Source organism: Chiloscyllium punctatum, chromosome 15, assembly GCF_047496795.1.
Source record: "Chiloscyllium punctatum isolate Juve2018m chromosome 15, sChiPun1.3, whole genome shotgun sequence".
Taxonomy (NCBI): Eukaryota; Metazoa; Chordata; class Chondrichthyes; order Orectolobiformes; family Hemiscylliidae; genus Chiloscyllium; species Chiloscyllium punctatum.
In genome coordinates this window covers 55,255,522-55,269,940 of record NC_092753.1, presented here as the reverse complement: position 1 = coordinate 55,269,940, position 14,419 = coordinate 55,255,522, and the positions used below count along the sequence as shown (strand labels likewise).

The 14,419-nt window shown below is 42.3% G+C and overlaps 1 protein-coding gene across 5 annotated transcripts in view; it reads right to left on the bottom strand.

The window, feature by feature from the left end:
* Positions 1 to 14,419, bottom strand: part of kdm6a (lysine (K)-specific demethylase 6A) — a 232,939-nt gene that overhangs the window by 20,610 nt on the left and 197,910 nt on the right. For 3 of the 5 annotated variants that reach the window (XR_011962542.1, XM_072585169.1, XM_072585170.1), the window contains one exon: positions 1,410 to 1,524. Coding sequence is in view for 3 of the 5 variants with exons in the window: in XM_072585169.1 (XP_072441270.1) it covers positions 1,410 to 1,524 (115 nt within the window). In the remaining 2 variants the exon portion in view is untranslated. Of the gene's footprint in view, positions 1 to 1,409; positions 1,525 to 2,392; positions 2,516 to 5,691; positions 5,813 to 14,419 lie in introns of those variants that run through there. The other 2 variants (XR_011962543.1, XM_072585171.1) reach the window with 2 other exon arrangements.

Sequence of the window (14,419 nt, the reverse complement as noted above, 5' to 3'; positions counted from 1 at the left end):
TATATTACTTGGTGTGCATTTTAACATAGATTAAGGTTGGCCTCGATCAACTGGAATATTTTATCAATGAGTAGACTTTTGGTCCCATAACTGCCGGTTAATAAAACGTTTGCTGAATTATTGAGGCTAGATTCAAATACAGGTTCCAGAAATTAAAGGTTGGTGCATTAATCCAATGCCAGCTAAATTGAAAATATTTATGCAGATCTTTTGTTTTCTATAGGTTTGATCAAAAAGGCAGATTTTAAGCAGGTCTTAAAGGAGGAGATGTGAAGGAGAGAGAATTCCAGATCTTAGAACCTAGACACCTGAAGGCTGAGACAATGGGGATGTGGAACCACGAAAAGCCAGAGCTGGAGGAACGCAAAAGTATTGAGGGTTGTAGTGCTATAGAAGGTTGTAAAGATAGGAAGTGGGGAGAGATCATGAAGGGAACTGAATGCTTCCACAAGAATTTGCTTGCCTGTGCAAGAGAAAGAACATAGGGGTGATGGGTTAAATGGGACCTGGTATGGATTAAGTCATGGACAGAGTTTTGAGTAAGCTCAACTCTATAAGAGTATTTCAAGAATTGAATGGAAGGAAAACATGAATCTGGATTTAACCAGTTCACAAACTAGCTTTTCAGCAACAGATGACAGGAGACAAAAGCAGAAAAGGGCGATGCAATGAAGATGGATTTGGTTGGTTTTTGGAGAATAGAATAGCCTTTGTCACATATACTCAATGGAGTATAGTGGAAGGTTTATACACCGCCAATTACAGCACTGACTCAGATACAAACATACAAAGGCAGTTTCTTCACAATTATGAAATAAAAATGTCCAGCATTACAGAAATAATAGTTCAATTCAGCAGACCACGCAAGTAACTAGCTTCCAGTCTGCAGTGGGCCTTGCCTCTACACCATGCCGCTGCAAGGGGCCAGAAGGTTGCCATGCCACGTCAGGAGACCACTGCACCAGGTCACCGTGCTATTATCAGGAGCTGCTGCTTGCTGGAAGCCAGAGTCGAAGAGGAATACCAAAGGGAAAAAGCAAAGTACTAAGAGAAATAAAAATAGAAGAAAAAAGAAAAGAAAAGAAAAGAAAAATGGACAGAGCAGATGGGCTGGAGGATGCTACTCTGCTGTCATCTTCCACCATTTGTGAAAATGATATGACATTGAAGCTGTGGTAGGTTGTTAAGTGCTAGATCAATCCCCACCATATTGCTGCAAGGAAAATTCAGCATCCTCACACACTATCTTCTTCACAAGATCTTAAATTGCTCTTTGGAAAGGAGAAAATATTTAGGCTTTATGTCACATGTTCGCACTATGATTACTGACATATTTTTCTCATACTTTTCAAATGATTTTAAAATAGAGCTGCTTAAAAAAAGCATGCTTACTGGCAAAACATTCTTACTTTTCACAGAAGTCATTCATAACTGCCCAGTATGATTCAGGTACAGCAAACCATTCACAATCTCCAGGACCTATATTAATATTAACAGAGCAGAAATTGTTGTTTTCTTGATGACCTGTAAGTAAAAGCAAACAGTGAAAAGTGGCTAAAAATGAAAATTTAAATGCATTGATCAAGTTTCCATTTACAAACTTCTGCTCAGTATTTTGTGATCTGTCAAATTAAATAGCATTGCAAAACAAAAATAAAAAACCTGCCCTCGTGCACAGTTCCTTCTATCATTTCAATTCGTATCCATCTCATGGCAAAATTAATCCCTACAAGTTTGCATTATCTATATTGTTCATTGAATGCTGTTTAATCTCAGAGGCCCAAGTTATTGCTGGTACATACGTGCAAAACCTAGCTCTCTTATCCATTATAGCTGGCATGCGAGATCCCCCCATATTTCCTACAAATTTATAAGTATCACTGCTAATCCAATTAATGCATCACTTGCTGCATACGGAGGTACATTACTTTCTTAAGAAAACAACATGAATCTGTAAACTATTCAGAAGGTATCAGTTATCAGAATCTTAAAGCTCTTACTGGGGTTATTTAACTCTAATAATGTCAAATATTAAACAGTTTTCTAAACCTAAGCTCCTAATTTTTTCAACAGTTGGGAGTTCAATTAGAACTTTTGATAAATAGTAGTTGATTACAAGGGAGTAAAATAAAGCAAAAACTCCAGATTTTAAAAATCAGTGAAATTCAAGTGGTTTGTTAATTTTTCAAATTGAGACTAAATTACTGTTTACTTTCTATTGCTTGTCTGGCTTTTAAACAAAGAAATTGCATGGTTCTAAGAACCATAGCTTCCTCCTGAGTTTTCAGTTAGGTCATTATGTAATAGTTTTTCTAATCAACTCCCAAAGGACTGCACAGTGCTTTGTATATTTTGAGAACATTTCATTGTGAAATTCAATGTCTGCCACCACCTGCACATAACCACTGTATGGGGGCAAGCTCTGCGTATCATCACTGCCCAGGACCTGACCTCTGTTGGGTTCCAAGAGTTAATGCCAGATGCAGAGCAAACGACCAACTGGACTGCCAACACACTGCAAAAGGAAGAAGGGTGATTAGAAGCCACAGATCTCCGCTTCATTACCACTCTTCTGTGCTCAATGCAAAACAAAAAAAAAGCATAAAACTGCTTTAGCTACCAAATAAATGTTAAATTATTTCTCTACTTTTCTGATACTTCCAAAATGGAGACAGTAAAAGGTATGCTGAAAATCCCCTGCAACCCAAACTCACTAAGCGCAGCACATATATAATCATTTAATAACAGGTTTATGGATTACATTCTTTTGCTTGTCCATGTCTGTTATTGTTTAGTCGTCAATTTGCACAATACATTTTAGATACAAGTATTATTTTAGTGAATTTCTTCAAGAGGAAATATGTAACGTCACAATAGGTCTCTCCCCATAGATTTTCTAGAAATGTTTTAAGTACGTTGTGTTCATCCTGAACAATTCTGGAATATTGTCACTTTCAGATTTTTATTCTCAAAACTTGACACTTTGTTTTAGGCTTCAGTCTGGATTTCCTCCTTGTTCATCAAACTAAACAATCTAATAATGTGTCACAGTTCAGTTTATGGGAGTTCGTTATGGAGAAACAAAAAAGGCCTCTGCATTTCTACATTACAGTAGCGACTACTTAAATGGGATGTAAGGCAAGCCTTATAGCGATGGAAGTTGAAGTGCAAGTTTTTTCTGTAATAGAAACTAGGAGCAGGGGTAAGCCAAATGGCTCTGAGCCTGCTCTGCCACTCGATAGGGGATTGGCCACTATCCTATCTCAACATCATATTTCGGCTTTCTCTCCATCCCCCTTTATGTCTTTAAAATCTTTCTTGAAAATATTCAATGACTTGAATTTCATAGCCTTACGTAGAGGATATTTGCATAGGTTCATTTCCCTTTGAGTTGTTCCTCATTTCAGTCAGTCATACAGCATGGAAACAGATCCTTCAGTCCAACTTGTCCATGCCAAACAAGTTTTCCAAATTGAACTAGCCACACTTACCTGCAATTGGCCCATATCCCGCTAAACTGTTCTTATTTATGTACCTGTCCAAATGTCTTTTAAATGATGTCACTGTACCTGCATTACCACGCCCTCTGGCAGCACATTTCACGTCAGAATGTGTGAAAAGGTTGCCCCCAGGTCCCTTTAAATCTTTGTTCTCACAATTAAAAATAAAAACCCTAGCTTTGAACTCTCCCCACCATTGGGAAAAGACTCTTGCTATTCACCTTAACTCTGCCCCTGATTTTATAGACCTGTATATAAGGTGACCACTCAACCTCCTAAACTCCAGTGAAAGAGGTCCCAGCCTATCCTATTTCTCCTTGTCATTCAGAATCTCCAGTCTCAGCAACGTTCTGGTAATTTTTTTCTGAATCCTCTCCAGTTCAATAACATGCTGAGACTAGGACTCTTAACTAGCCAAAAGGAAGCAATCTCTGACCATCTAATTAGCATTTATTTAGTTCTGTTCTTACAATTCTCAATCCTATGGTCTACCCCAGTTCCCAAGACTGTGACACTGCTTCTAGGCGACGCTACCTGGGCAAGCATCCTCCTTGCATCTAGTCTAACCAGCCCTGTTAAAATTTTTTTGTATCAGATCTCTTCACATCCTTAACTTTTGTGAATACAGGTCCAATTGAATCAATATCTCCTCATAGTGCAGTCCTGCCAACCTAGTGGACCTCTGTTGCATCTTCTCTATTGCAAGTATATCCTCTTGTAGGTAGAGACACCTAGACTGTGTTCAGTAGCCTAGGCGTGGTCTCACTACATAAACAAGACATCCATACCTGTCCACTTGAATCATCTCACAAAATATTATTTGCCGACCCAATTGCTTGCTGCACCTGCACCTGGTGCACATTCACATTTCCCAACATATTGTGATTTACTTAATACTCTTGCTTTCTGTTTTTCAGTGTATACTTCACATTTAGCCACAATGTACTGCATTCTGTGTTTGCCCACTCAACTTGTTTAAATCACCTTGAAGTCTCCTTGTATCCTCTTCATAAACCCCACTGAGTTTTATGTAGTCAGTAAACTTATAAATGTTGCACTTGGCTCCCTTACCCTGGTTAATTATGTATATTGTAAATAGATGAGGCTCAAGCATGATCCTTGCAGTCACCTACTAATCATACAGTCATAGAGATATGCAGCATGGAAGCAGACCTCTCGGTCCAACTCGTCCATGCCGACCAGATATCCCAACCCAATCTAGTCCCACCTGCCAGCACCTGGCCCATATCCTTCCAAACGCTTGCTATTCATATACCCATCCAAATGCCTCTTAAATGTTGCAATTGTACCAGCCTCCACCACCTCCTCTGGTAGCTCATTCCATACACGTACCACCGTCTGTGTGAAAATGTTGCCCTTTAGGGCTCTTTTATATCTTCCCCCTGTCACCCTAAACCGATGCCCTCTAGTTCTGGACACCCCCACCCCAGGGAAAGGACTTTGTCTATTTATCCTATCCATGCCCTTCATGATTTTATAAACCTCTAGAAGGTCACCCCTCAGCCTCCGATGCTCCAGAGAAAGCAGCCCTAGCCTATTCAGCCTCTCCCTATAGCTCAAATCCTTCAACCCTGGCAACATCCTTGTAAATCTTTTCTGAATCCTTTCACGTTTCACAACATCTTTCCAATAGGAAGGAGACCGGAAATGGATACAATATTCCAACAGGGGCCTAATCAATGTCCTGTACAGCCGCAACATGACCTCCCAATATTGCCATCCCAAAAGACCCATTTATCTTCATTTTGTTTCCTGTCTGTCCACCAATTCTGAATCCATGCCAATATACTAAACCTGACCTGACCTCCCAGTCACCACAGATTTTAATTCCCCTCCCCACTCCTTTTCTGACATGACCATCCCTGGCCTCCTCCAATGCCACAGCGAATCAGACTGCAAATTGAAGGAACATCATCTTCCGCCTGGGCAGCCTTCAGCCTGGAGGACTCCAATTTCAAATAACCTGTCTTCCCACCCCCCAACTCCCTTCCCAGGTCCTCCCCCACCCTTCCACATTCCTCTGATCGACCCTTCCTTCCAGTTACCAATCAAATTCATTCCTCCCATCGACCAACCAGGTTGTACGCCCTATCTGTGTTCACCTATCCTTACCTCACCACCAAAACCTCCCCCACCCCTCCACACCATGTCCAGCTCCCCTTACACTCACCCCCAGTCCTGGAGAAGGCTTACATGCGAAAATGTTGACTTCTCCATCTCCTGATGCTGCCGTGTTCTTCCAGCCTCCTGCTCGTCTGCCTTGGATTCCAGCATCTGCAGTTTTTTTGTCTCTAAATATATTAAACCATCGTATGTGTTTTAACTTTGCCCACTAACCTCCTATGAGTGCTCTTAAAAAGTCTTCTGAAAATCAAAATACACCATATTACTGCTTCTCCCTCACCTACTGAGCTACATCCTCAAGAAATTACAGTAGATTTGCTAAGCATGATTTGCCATTCATAAACCAATGCTGGCTTGACCAATCATGTTAATGTTTCCAAATATTCTGTTACCACATCGTTTATAATAGGCTTTAGCACTTTCCCATAATTCTAATGTTGGGCTAATTGGTCTGCAATTCTATTCGATCCCTTCCCTCAACAGCCACCAATCTGGGCGAGCTGTTCCAGAGTCTGTAGAATTTTGAAAAATGAAGAATGCATCTAATATTTCCAGGGCCACTTCCTTTTGTACTCTGGGATTATAGATCACCAGGGTCTGCTATCTATCAACCTTTAATTTCCTCAGCACTGTTAACTTTTAAATACTGATTTCCTTCAATTCTGCAAACCCACGAGACCACTGATTCCTAACATGTGTGCGTGTGTCCACTTTTATGAGGCGAAAACCAAAGTATCTAAGTTCTGAAGAGTAGTCACACTGGATGTGAAACATTAACTGTTTTCCTCTTCCACAGATGCTGCCAGATCTGCCGAGTTTCTCCAGCATTGTCTGCCCAATTCTCATTATAATTTCCCTGATTTCTAACTGTTAGTGACCTAACTTGTCTTTATTAATTTTTTACTCAATGTATTTATAGAAACTGGCCGTGAAATCTTCTATGTTCCCCTCAATTTTATTCTCACACGACCTTCCTCTTTTGATCAACCTTTTTGCTCTCAATCTTTGGGTTTGTTGCTTTCTCTTGCAATTTTGTACGTCTTCTCTTTGGATCTAATACTATCCCTAAATGCTTTCAAGGGTTGACCCACCTTTACGCTTTTGGTTTTGCATCAGACAGGAATAATTGTTACTTAAGGAAAATGAACACGAATGTCCATCGTCAATCCCTTTAGCAATGTTCTCTAATTTATGAATTCGCACCTCATAGCTACTTTATTTAGATTCAGGACTCTAATTTTGCATTCAACTACGTCACTCTCCACCTTTATGTAGAATTCCATCATTTTACAGTCGCTCTTCCTCAAGGGTTTAGACAGATTACAAATTAATACTTTATCATTGCGCAACACTCAGTCCAGAGTAGTCTGTGCTGGTTGTTTCCTGTATTGGTCTTTAAAAAAGCATTAAGTACACACTCCAGGAAGTCCTCTCCTGGAATACCATTGCTAGTTTTGTTTGTCCAATCTAAATTCTACAAAAAGTCTTCCACGTTTGCAGCTGTGCCCTTTTGCCACGAAGCTCTGATTTCTTTCTTAATGCCTTCCCTTACAGCTCCACTGTTTTTGGGGGCCAAGAAACACCCCCCGCCAATAGTTTCTATCACATGGTGATTATAATCTCCACTCAAACAGATCTCACATCAAGATTTTCCAGTCAATACCAATTCCTCACCATTCAATTAACTGCTTTACTAATAACACTACCTCACCTCCTTACCTTTGTTATCCTTCCTGAATAACAAATGTCTTTAGTCACCCTGCAGCCTTGTCTCTGTAATTGAAACTTTATTCCTATCAATTATATCAATGTGCACAGCAAATGTATTGACCTTAATGCAAATATTCCATGCATTAAGGCACAGTCTTTGGACTTGTGTTTTTTTAAACCTTATCAATCATACAGTCCCAGTGGCATACAGTACAGAAATAGGTTCTTCGGCATGATTTGTCCATGCCAACCAGGTCTCCTAAACTGAATGAGCCCCATTTGCCTGGCTTTTTTCAATATCCTGCTAAGTCGAACGTGGTGCTGGAAATGTCTAGGTCAGACAGCATCCAAGAAGCGGGAGAATCAATGTTTCAGGCATAAGCCCTTCAACAGGGATGAACCTTTGGGACCGGGTTGGGGGAGCGGGGGGTGTTGAGAGATAAATGGGAGGGGATGGGACTAGAGGGAAGGTAGCTGAGAATACAATAGGTTGAAGAAGGTGAGGGAGGTTTCGGAGAGGAGGGTGGAGCGGATAGATGGGATAGGTGATGGACAGGTCAGGAAAATAGTGCTGAGTTGGAGGCTTGGGACTGCCCCCCCACATTATCCTTATGAATAGCTTACGTCCGAAAAGTCGATTCTCTTGCTTCTCGAATGTTGCCTGACCTGCTGTGCTTTTCCAGCACCACACTCTCGACTCTGATTGCCAGCATCTGCAGTCCTCACTTTCTACCAATATCCCTCCAAATCTTACATTTGGACGAGTACATGCACAAGTCTTTTAAATGTTGCACTTGTAACTGCTTCTACCACTTCCTCTAGCAGCGTGTTTCATATACATACCACCCTGTGTATGGAGAAAGTTGCCCCTCCATCTTACCTCTATTTTGTACTAGGTTCCCAATTGTTTTATTGGCCTTCCACTCCTGCTACTTACATTTCTGCCTTTTGTTTCTATCCTTGTTTCTTCTTCCTGTCTCCCTGCTCAGATTATCACATTGTTATTTTTAAGTACCAGTATTACCACTAGTACTTAAAAATAACAATGCCTTTTCTGACTAAGCATCAAGATTAAGCATCCCTGAAATGATTTGAGATTTGATAAGCCATTAATAGTATACTGCTTATCCTTCACCCTTTTGGAAATAAATGTATTATTACATCAGCAACTCTCCTGTCCACAGCATAATTCTCACTTTAGGAAGGCTAAAATATATGCCCAGAGTTTATGATATCTCCTTTTGAGCAGCTCAGGCTGACAGCCTTCAGACTGCAGTGACTTGCCTTATACTCTTGCATACATCAACAGCTTAAATGTATACAGCAAAATGTCTTAAAATGATTCAAAGGAGCAATGTCAAACCATTCGTCTATTAGACAAATGAGCAGAAGTCGGCCATTCAGTTCATCAAGTCTGCTCTGCTATTCCATAAAAAATTGTGACTGATCTGCTAATCCTCATTTCCACTTTCATGCCTTTTTCCTATACCTCTCAATTTCCATACTTACTAAAAATTTACCTCAGCCTTAAATATACTGAACGACCTCGGCTCAACAGCCCTCCATGGTAAAGAATTTCACAGATTCAACATCTTTAAAAAAGAAGAAATTCCTCTACACCATGTCCCCCAGTTGCGTGGCTCCTTATTCTGGGATTATGGTTCTAGACTTTTCCATAAGGGGAGCTGAAAATGTGTTGCTGGAAAAGCGCAGCAGGTCAGGCAGCATCCAAGGAGCAGGAGAATCGACGTTTCGGGCATGAGCCCTTCTTCAGGAATGAGGAAAGTGTGTCCAGCAGGCTAAGATAAAAAGGTAGGGAGGAGGGACTTGGGGGAGGGGTGTTGGAAATGCGATAGGTGAAAGGAGGTCAAGGTGAGGGCGATAGGCTGGAGTGGGAGTGGGGGGGCGGAGAGGTCAGGAAGAAGATTGCAGGTTAGGAAGGCAGTGCTGAGTTCGAGGGATTTGACTGAGACAAGGTGGGGGGAGAGGAAATGAGGAAACTGGAGAAATCTAATTTGATCCCTTGTGGTTGGAGGGTTCCTAGGCAGAAGATGAGGCGCTCTTCCTCCAAACATCGTGTTGCTGTGGTCTGGTGATGGAGGAGGCCAAGGACCTGCATGTCCTTGGTGGAGTGGGAGGGGGAGTTGAAGTGTTGAGCCATGGGGTGGTTGGGTTGGTTGGTCCGGGTGTCCCAAAGGTGTTCTCTGAAACGTTCCGCAAGCAGGCGGCCTGTCTTCCCAATGTAGAGGAGGCCACATCGGGTGCAGCAGATGCAATAAATGTGTGTGGAGGTGCAGGTGAATTTGTAGCGGATATTGAAGAATCCCTTGGGGACTTGGAGGGAAGTAAGGGGGGGGGGGGGGGGGGGGGGGGGAGGTGTGGGCGCAAGTTTTACATTTTTTTGCGGTTGCAGGGGAAGGTGCCGGGAGTGGAGGTTGGGTGGTGGGGGGTGTGGACGTGACAAGGGAGTGGTCTTTCCAGAACGCTGATAGGGGAGGGGAGGGAAATATATCTTTGGTGGTGGGGTCTGTTTGGAGGTGGCGGAAATGACGAAAGATGATACGATGTATCTGGAGGTTGGTGGGGTGGTAGGTTAGGACCATTGGGGTTCTGTCCTGGTGGCGATTGGAGGGGCGGGGTTCAAGGGCAGAGGAGCAGGAAGTGGAGGAGATGCGGTGGAGAGCATCGTCGATCACGTCAGGGGGGAAGTTGCGGTCTTTGAAGAAGGAGGCCATCTGGGTTGTACGGTATTGGAACTGGTCCTCCTGGGAGCAGATGCGGCGGAGCCGAAGGAATTGGGAATATGGGATGCCGTTTTTACAGGGGGCAGGGTGGGAGGAGGTGTAGTCTAGGTAGCTGTGGGAGTTGGTCGGTTTATAGTAAATGTCTGTGTTGATTCGGTTGCCCGAGATAGAAACGGAAAGGTCTAGGAAGGGGAGGGAGGAGTCTGAGATGGTCCAGGTGAATTGGAGGTCGGGGTGGAAGGTGTTGGTAAAGTGGGGTCACTGTTCAACCTCCTCGTGGGAGCACGAGGCAGTGCCAATACAGTCATCGATGTAGCGGAGGAAAAGGTGGGGGGTGGTGCCAGTGTAGCTGCGGAAGATGGACTGTTCCACATATCCTACGAAGAGGCAGGCATAGATGGGGCCCATGCGGGTGCCCATGGCTACTCCTTTGGGTTGGAGGAAGTGGGAGGATTGGAAAGAGAAGTTGTTCAGGGTGAGGACCAATTCAGTCAGTCAAAGGAGGGTGTCAGTGGAAGGGTACTGGTTGGTACGGCGGGAAAGGAAGAAGCGGAGGGCTTTGAGTCCTTCATGATGGGGGATGGAGGTGTACAGGGACTGGATGTCCATGGTGAAGATAAGTTGTTGGGGAACGGGTAAGCGAAAATCATAGAGGTGGTGGAGGGCGTGGGTGGTGTCCCAAACGTAGGTGGGGAGTTCTTGGACTAAGGGGGACAGGACCGTGTCGAGGAATGCAAAGATGAGTTCGGTGGGGCAGGAGCAGGCAGAGACAATGGGTCGGCCGGGGTAGTCAGGTTTGTGGATTTTGGGCAGGAGGTAGAAACGGGCAGTGCGGGGTTGTGGGACTATGAGGTTGTGACTGAGACAAGGTGGGGGGAGGGGAATGAGGAAACTGGAGAAATCCAAGTCAAATCCCTCAAACTCAGCACCACCTTCCTAACCTGCAATCTTCTTCCTGACCTCTCCGCCCCCACTCCCACTCTGGCCTATCACCCTCACCTTGACCTCCTTGCATCTATCGCATTCCCAACGCCCCTCCCCCAAGTCCCTCCTCCCTACCTTTTATCTTAGCCTGCTGGACACACTTTCCTCATTCCTGAAGAAGGGCTCATGCTCGAAACGTCGATTCTCCTGCTCCTTGGATGCTGCCTGACCTGCTGCACTTTTCCAGCAACATATTTTCAGCTCTGATCTCCAGCACCTGCAGTCCTCACTTTCTCCTTTTCCATAAGGGGAAACAACCATTTCACACATACCCTGTCAAGTCTAAGAATCTTGTACATTTCAAAAAGCTCATTTCTCAGTCTTCTATATTTCAAATCTACTCAACCTCTGATCTAAGGTAGTCCCTCCACACTTGGTATTAGTTCAGTGAATAGTCTCTGAAATGTCTCCAATGCCAGGACACCTTTGTTCACATCTTTTGCAGCTTTAGAACAATCTCCCTACTTTTATACATCATTTCCTTTAAAACAAAAACTAACATTTCATTTGGCTTCCCTATTACCTGCTAAATTTGGATGCTAGCTTTTGCGATTCATGAACAAGGACACAAAAATCCCTCTGTCCTGTAGTTTACTGTAGTATTTTTCCATTTAGAGTCATAGAGTCATAGAGATGTACATCATGGAAACAGACCCTTCGGTCCAACCCGCCCACGTTGACCAGATATCCCAACCCAATCTAGTCCCACCTGCCAACACCCGGCCCATATCTCTCCAAACCTTTCCTATTCATATACCCATCCAAATGCCTCTTAAATATTGCAATGGTACCAGCCTCCACCACTTCCTCTGGCAGCTCATTCCATACACGTACCACCTTCTGCATGAAAACGTTGCCCCCGAGGTCTCTTTTATATCTTTCCCCTCTCACCCTAAACCTATGCCCTCTAGTTCTGGTCTCCCTGACCCCAGGGAAAAGACTTTGTCTATTTTTCCTATCCATGCCCCTCAATTTTGTAAACCTCTATAAGGTCACCCCTCAGCCTCCGACGCTCCAGGGAAAACAGCCCCAGCCTGTTCTGCTTCTCCCTGTAGCCCAGATCCTCCTACCCTGGCAACATCCTTGTAAATATTTTCTGAATCCGTTCAAGTTTCACAACATCTTTCTGATAGGAAGGAGACCAGGATTGCACGCAATATTCCAACAGTGGCCTAACCAATGTCCTGTACAGCCACAACATGACCTCCCAACTCCTGTACTCAATACTCTGACCAATAAAAGAAAGTATACCAAACGCCTTCTTCACTATCCTGTCCACCTGCGACTCCATTTTCAAGGAGCTATGAACCTGCACTCCAAGGTCTCTTTGTTCAGCAACACTCCCTTGGACCTTATCATTTTATAAGTCCTGCTAAGATTAGCTTTCCCAAAATGCAGCACCTCGCATGTATCTGAATTAAACTCCATCTGCCACTTCTCAGCCCATTTATATAATACTCAAAGTGCAGAATCTCATTTCTCCACATAATATCCATCTGCAAAATTTTTGTCACTCACTTAACCTGCCCATATTCCCCTGCAGATATTTCTATCACTCACAAACTTGGTATAGTATACTCGCTTTGCGCATCCAAGTCATTCAAAGATATACAGCAAATAGTTACAAACCCAGCGCTAATTCAGATCACATACCGCTAGTTACAGGTTGCCATCCTGAAAATGCTCTCCATTCCCCAACATTCCGACTCTATCTATTTGTTAGCCAATCCTTAACCCATGCTAATATGCTACATCCAACACCATGGGCACTTATCTTAAATAGCCTAATTTATGATATCTTACCAAATATCTAGTGCCAAACCAACTATATTACATTCACTGCTTACCCATCATCTATCCTACTTGTTTCCTCCTAATATTCTAATTATTTTAATAAATTTGTCAATCATAACTAGATCATATTGAGCATTTCTCAATACTCCATTATTACATCCTTTATAATAGGCTCTAACATCATCCCAATAAGAGTCATTAAGCAAACTGGCAAACAGGATAGAACACTGACAAAAAAGGATATATTAAAGAAAATAATCAAAAGTTTGGTTGAAGAGAAACGGTTTCAAGGAGAGATTTAAGGAAGGAAAAAGAAAAAAAGGGGTAGGGGGAGTTAGGGAGCAAGTTCCAAATTTAGGAGCTTTGCAGTGATACCCATCTCATTTATGTTAACCTCCTCATTCCACGTTGGTGAGGGTGAAGTCAAAGTTGATCTTTACTTAGCCTCTAAACCCAGGTACACATGTAATATACAAAAAATGGAATGACTTACTGTAAAAACAAAGAATAAATATTCTGTTTCAGTAACTCTGCTAGAAGCTTAATATTCCAAAAGTTTGACAGAAGCTAGTTCTACACTATCTATGACATTTATGTATTGCTGGTCTTTATGCACTGAACAGTTCCTCAGATGCAATATTTAAGTTAGTAATTTTATCTTAACTTTTCTTTAAAATGTTTTAAGGCCTTAGGTGGATCAGAATTCACCTTCACTCTCAAACATGTTATCTTGATGCAAGGTAAACCTAATAACCTGAGATAGAAGAGCTTCTACAACAGCTTCCAATAATATCAAAATATACTTGCTTGAATTACTGATCATTTCCCCAGAAAAATGGAAGTGTTTTAGCTGACATCTTTCTCATATGTATCTGAGATGAGCTAGATGAGCTTTTGGAAAACATTAAATCTTGTTAATAATGCACTTTTTCTAGACATGAACAAGAGTAAACAAAGTCAAAAACTGTTGTGGGTCATGGAACAAATGTGCAGAGTACATAATGCCAAAATCACTACAGTGCAAGGTCTGAAGATCATAGCATTTACAATCTGCACCTCTGATGAAGTCATCGAGACTCGAAACATTAGCTTTTTCTCTTTCCATTGATGCTGCCTAACCCACTTTGATTTCCAGCATTTTTTGTTTTCAGTGCAAATACTCTATAAGGTCATTTCAACTGAGTAGAACGGTGAGAATTCCAGTAAGTAAACATATTACTTATCCTTTTGTTCACATTCTATTATTATCTGTTATGGGTCAAACATATCAAATCACCAACCTGACCTCAATATTCAGTCAGTGTATTTTATACAAGTCGTCCATCTTAACTACTGATTACCTTCTTGCTGGATATGTGCAACTATTACTGCTTGGCACTCTGTTACTAAATAAATGCTGTACTAAATGAGAAAGCAATTTTTCATAAGAAAATAGATAATAGCAGTTGTTTAATGTTCCAAATCTATAATGTTTCCATGCTGACTGCCATGAACGTAACTGGCCTAAAACAATCTTTTGCTAATAGTTATAAACAAAACCCC